At 38.6% G+C, this 5,405-nt stretch overlaps 1 protein-coding gene across 1 annotated transcript in view; it reads left to right on the top strand.

Moving 5' to 3' along the window:
* Positions 1 to 683: 683 nt before the first annotated feature.
* LOC122082588 (5-amino-6-(5-phospho-D-ribitylamino)uracil phosphatase, chloroplastic) overlaps positions 684 to 5,405 on the top strand; it is a 12,941-nt gene continuing 8,219 nt past the window's right edge. Inside the window, exons 1-5 of the mRNA XM_042650260.1 lie at positions 684 to 1,212; positions 1,292 to 1,396; positions 1,562 to 1,630; positions 1,747 to 1,851; positions 3,485 to 3,539. Coding sequence (XP_042506194.1) covers positions 1,075 to 1,212; positions 1,292 to 1,396; positions 1,562 to 1,630; positions 1,747 to 1,851; positions 3,485 to 3,539 — 472 coding nt within the window. The 5' untranslated portion in view covers positions 684 to 1,074. The remainder of the gene's footprint in view (positions 1,213 to 1,291; positions 1,397 to 1,561; positions 1,631 to 1,746; positions 1,852 to 3,484; positions 3,540 to 5,405) is intronic.

The raw sequence follows: 5,405 nt of genomic DNA, 5'->3' as shown, positions 1-5,405 counted from the left end.
ACATCAAGGGGAGGGTGGGTGAAGGCGGGGAAGAAGAAGAAGTGGCGGTGATGCCTTGTTGGGGCTGAGTTGCAGGGAAGGGTGGACATAGAGAGATAGGAGGCAGAGAGGGTGGGTACCTTACGGGTAAAATGGTCCAACAATATACATGGGTAGAGAGAATCGCTGTTTTGGGTAATTTTGTAAACCCAAACACGAATTGGGTAATTTGGTAATAAGAAATCCAACTGTGGGTGATCAGGTAATTTTTCCTTTTTTTTTTTTTTTTTTTGGTGAAAAGGAAGTACACGTTGTTGCCTGTGTGTACTTCCATCTCTTTTTTTTTTATTATTTTGAAATACTTCCATCTCTTCTCTCTTTCTCCTTAACTTGTTAAGTATTTTTCTACCAAAAAAAAAACTTGTTAAGTATTTGGATTCTCCCTTCTCTCTTTATTAAGTAAACCATTTCATTACAGCCTTGTATGTGGTGTAAGAATTTTATTTCATATATATTTTTTTTAATTTTATCCTATTAAATGCCACCAGTCTACTGAGACTGGTGGCATTAGTGGGGTCAATGGCCAGCTAATCTTACACCCACGACCTCCTCCCAATATTGAATGGGTGAAAAGGCATTTCTATCACAAATGGCTGGAGCATTCCACAAACTGTTCTCATCCGTTGACAAAGGCGCGGATCTAAGGTCAAACAAACTTCAATCAGCCGGTCCATTAAGACATTGGCTCACTTCCGGTTGACCACCAGTTCTTCTGTCCAATCCAATACAATCCGGTTTTAGAAGTTGGATCAAATTTGGTACGAGTGCAAACCTATCCTACAGATTTCGATGCACCTCAATGGCTTCAAAACGCAAAGAAACGGTTTAAAGCCTAGTGAGTTTTGAAGGTGGGGGTTTCCCGTTGGAGTTGGAGTCGGAGTCGGAGTCTCTGGAATGCTCCCTTTTGTGATAGAAATGCCTTCTTCAGAGACTGCTGTCACTCGCTCCTTGCCCATTACCAGATCCCCCAAAACACATACTCAAGTATAAGAAATAGGGGAATTTTTGTTTTTGTATTTTCTAAAGCCCATCTCTATGTGTGGGTGCTTGAACGAGCTTCCTGGTGCACTCTCCCTTGTCTCCATGGACTTAAGCATGAGAAGTTCTTCTTTGCTTTCTCCTCCAACCTTTGGTCTTCGAGTATTACCCTTTCCTGCAAAGCTTAGGTTACAGGTGTGTGTGCCTCTCCTTGCATGTATCTTTTTTCTATTTTATTCCTTGTGGGTATTTTAATTTTGACCGTTTCCGGCAGAGATTGAAGCGCCCAATCCCCGTGAAGCCTTTAATTGTCAGCAGCGCAATTGGGTCCGATAAGAATGGTTTCCCGATTATACCCAACCAGGTTTTCATGGAGGAGGTACTGGATTCTAATACCATTTGCTTTGTTCAATATTTTATTTTATTTTTTTGGGTTTTCCTTATATTTCTGGATTTATTTTCTCTGAAATCAAATTTGACATACAGTTTTTTTTTTCATATGAAATTTTCTTATGTAATCGTCCTCGGGTATTTCATGTCTCAGGCTATAGGAGCCGAGTATGGGGAAGGTTTTGAGACTTTTAGATCAGACGGCCCTCTAAAGGTTGATGTGGTGAGTATATATCCAGTACTATTTTTGTATTTTGTGTGTGTGTGTGTGTCAGTCACATTGTAGTTGAAGGTGATGTTAGGGTATCTAACATTTGCGTGCCATTCACATTGTTATAGGATTTTCTGAATGAAAAATTACAAGAAGGTTTCCTGCAGAAGATTCGCTATGCTATGAAGCCAGATGAAGCTTTTGGTCTTATTTTCTCTTGGGACAATGTTGTGGTAATATTTTGGCTCTGGTTTGTGATCTTTTAGATTGTAGAAGACCCACTAAATTAACTTAGCATAATACCCTTGCATTGATGGAGAAGAATGGTTGTTGGATATGGGTGTAGTCAGAGCTGATATATTGTATGAAAAGGATCCGACCTCTCTTATCCGAATCCAACAAAGTAGGAAATTCTCTCTAGTGCCTTACACCTTAAGAAAGTTTAGTGAGATTTGGGAAAGATTTCCTACAGTTAAGCATGTAATTTGATAGTAGTAGTATGGAAACTTCTCAGCCAGGATCTCATGGAATCTCCAATTTCAGAATGATTTTGAGGGCCTACAAGATGCTTTCATGCCTTGGAACTCTTGAAGAATGTGTCTGGAGTCAATTGGGAACCAGAAGCTCACCCTCAATCCATATTGCATAGCATGTTTGCACAGATGTTCACAATAATGACCTTTGCAATAATAAGACAAGCAAACTGCTTTTCCATATTCATTGTTATAGGACAGCTGAGGAATTCAGCAAGGGCCCTTGGAGACCACCTATTATTAGACGTTTTCAGTCCATGTCATTCTTCTAGACATCTTTTATAATGGATGCCACGGTAGGCTATTGTGTGGGCTGACGAGTTAGCTAAACAAGGAGTTCTTAAGCTTAGACTTTGTTTTGGGAAGATATCCTATATATTTGCATTTTCTGCATTTCCATTAAGGGTATTATTAGATTGATATACTTGTGGTTACATCGTTATGCTTATACCTAGTTGGATCATAGTTCGAGGTCTCCGCTAAAATCTCGTTTTTTGGCTTCGGTGAGTCGAGACTATGGGTAATATTGGAAAATGAAAATATCTCGCTCGAAATCTCTGTTTCTTGCCGAGACTTCAGGTCATTTCTAGGTTTCAACTCGACTCGACCAATTCACATGATGTTTTAAACCCCATTTCGACGAGATTTCTCACCTTACTAGCTTGCCTCGCCCAGCTATGAAGAAAAACCCTACATGACTTTGTGTTTTGATGCTTCTTCTTGCCAAATCTCACCTCTATAGTAGAGATTATCAACTTCAACACTTGGAGATTAAAGATTGAAATTTTTTATATCTTTTAATTTTCTTATGCTTATTTAAGTTGTTTTACATTTTTACTTGAATTATGTGTTTTCTAAATATACTAAATATTGTGTGGAATAGCCTAAGGTAGACCTCTACCACTGACAACCAATGTAGGGTCCGAAGTCAAAGTACCATTCTAGGATTAGTTTTTTGAAATCTAATGTTTCCACTGCGTTTAGAAGGCCTAAAATAGGCTAGATGGCAAGTTTTAGGGGCTAACTTGGCCATATTGCCCCCCGAAACCTATCCCTAAGTTTATCTCAGTTATTTATTTAAAAATTAGAGAAGGCAGAGAAGGAATAAATAAGGAAATGAGTTTTTCTCCTCGTTTGGTCGCATCATCTGTGTCACGCTTTGTATCTGTCAGGAGCAATTTATTATGCTAATATTGACTATTGTTTACTGCTCATAATGTGAAACATGCTTGATATCAGCATTGTAGCATGTCTTAAGCATCATTTGCTACTCGCATTTATTATTATTTTTATTTTTGATTCAGTAATATTGACATTTGTTGTCGCTATTCAGGCTGATACTCGAGACCTGAAGCTGTTCACTTGGAAACAACTTGCCTTTGAAGAGGGTATGCTGGTTAGCATGTTTAGTTTAACTTAAATATGTTCCTTCCAACAATTATAGTTGAAAGATTTCATGTGGATTTTCGAATGAGAGAAATAATTGTCTTCCTCTTTGATCTATATTATCTAGTTTTTCTTGAAGCAATATTTAATTGCTCTACTCTAAATTTTCTTGTCTGTGACTAATTACTGAAGCCACTGCCGAGTTGATTTCTATGCTTTAGTCATTGAGAACTAAAAAACGCAATTGTTGACAACTAAAAATGTGCTTGACATGTGAGATGTCTGAGAAACAGAAAGGGAGATCATTTACTAGTCTTCCCTTCTTTCAGGATTCTTGTCAAATAAGTTGGAAGGCGGTAATTCTTGCGTTATTTTTTGTGCATAGGGTCTCTTTGGTATGGACCAGCAACACATTTATTCCTTTAACTTAGATTTCTATCCACATTTTCTCAAATTGTTTCCACCAATCTCCATCCCTGTGCAGTACCAGTGTTGGAAACAACTCTCTCTCTCTCTCTCTCTCTCTCTCTCTGCTGGCTCTTATGTAAATAAAGGAAGATATTGTTTGGTATGATGACCATAGTTGTGACAGCTTTTAGGTGATCCAAGATCTTGGAGGATGGAAAAAATCAGGGTGTCACCTAGGAGACCAAGGCACCCTTCCAGCTAAGGTTGCCTGGACATCTAGGCGATGTCTTGACAAATATGATAATGACCTAGAAATTTGTTTGGAGTGGAGGTATATTATATTCCAGCAGATAGAACAGTAAAAGATGAAAACCGAGTGGTCAGTTGGTGTTCTTAGCACCAATTTTTTTCCTTCCACCCCCATTCTCCCTCCCCCCCCCCCCCTTTTTTTTTTTTTTTGGGGGGGGGGGGGTGGGGATAAAAGAACTGTACTGGAAAAATGAAAAAATAAAATAAATAAATAAATTAGAACAGTAAAAGATGAAAATTGAGTGGTTGGTGTTCTTAGCATCATTTTTTTTTCCTTCCACCCCCCTCTCCCCCTTCTTTTTTTGGACCCTTTTTTACTGGACTAGTTATGTTCGAGATTGTAAATTCTCCTTGCATCAAGGACTTTAAGATCTGTATCAGTCCATCCAGGGCAATACTGGTGCAATCCATGATGGATGGGCTCTGTATTTGAATCAGCCAATCCAGTGACCTAAAAATGAGCCAGAAGAAGTTTTATTTATGCATAAGATGGTATATCTCTCTGCAAAGATGGTAACTCTTTATCCTATTCATTCAGGATTGGTTGATTACAGGTGAAGAAATTTGGTTTCCATGGCTAAAATGTTTGGAGGATGAGAAGTCCAATATTCTCTGTTCCGCCTCTAAAATCTGAAATTATTGTGTGCATAGAGCTTGCTGATTTTCCCGTAGTGTGCTATGGATGAATATGCACATAGAGTGGGTGATCCTCTGTTTGGTTTCCAACTTACTGACAACAACATGGGAGTTTAGAAAAAGGAAGGATGATAAGACATACGAGGGACAGAGGGAATGGTTGATGGTTGGACTGATGAGAGGGAAGAGAGAGATTCTTTCCTAGAAAATAGGGTTTGAAACTGAAGCAAATCTGTAAAAAAGAAAGTGAGGTTATTGACTGAAAGGCAAAAAAGAGAAATGGAAGGAGAAAAAGAGGGAAATAAGAAGAAACTTCTTACCATGGGGATGAGAGACAGATGTCGCAGGCGAGAGCGAAAGAAGAGAAATCAGAATCATGGGTGAGGGGAGAGAAGAAGGAAAAGAAAGATCTCTTACCAGATTGAGAGAAAAAAGAGAAGAGTGAGAAAGCCGGCTTGCAAGTTTCCAAGCAAACAATTCAATCCATTAATCCCAAATCTTTTTTTTTTTTTTTT

The sequence above is a fragment of the Macadamia integrifolia genome, chromosome 6 (assembly GCF_013358625.1).
Source record: "Macadamia integrifolia cultivar HAES 741 chromosome 6, SCU_Mint_v3, whole genome shotgun sequence".
In the NCBI taxonomy this organism is placed as follows: Eukaryota; Viridiplantae; Streptophyta; class Magnoliopsida; order Proteales; family Proteaceae; genus Macadamia; species Macadamia integrifolia.
The sequence above is the reverse complement of the archived record's forward strand: the minus strand, read 5'-3'. Positions and strand labels throughout refer to the sequence as shown.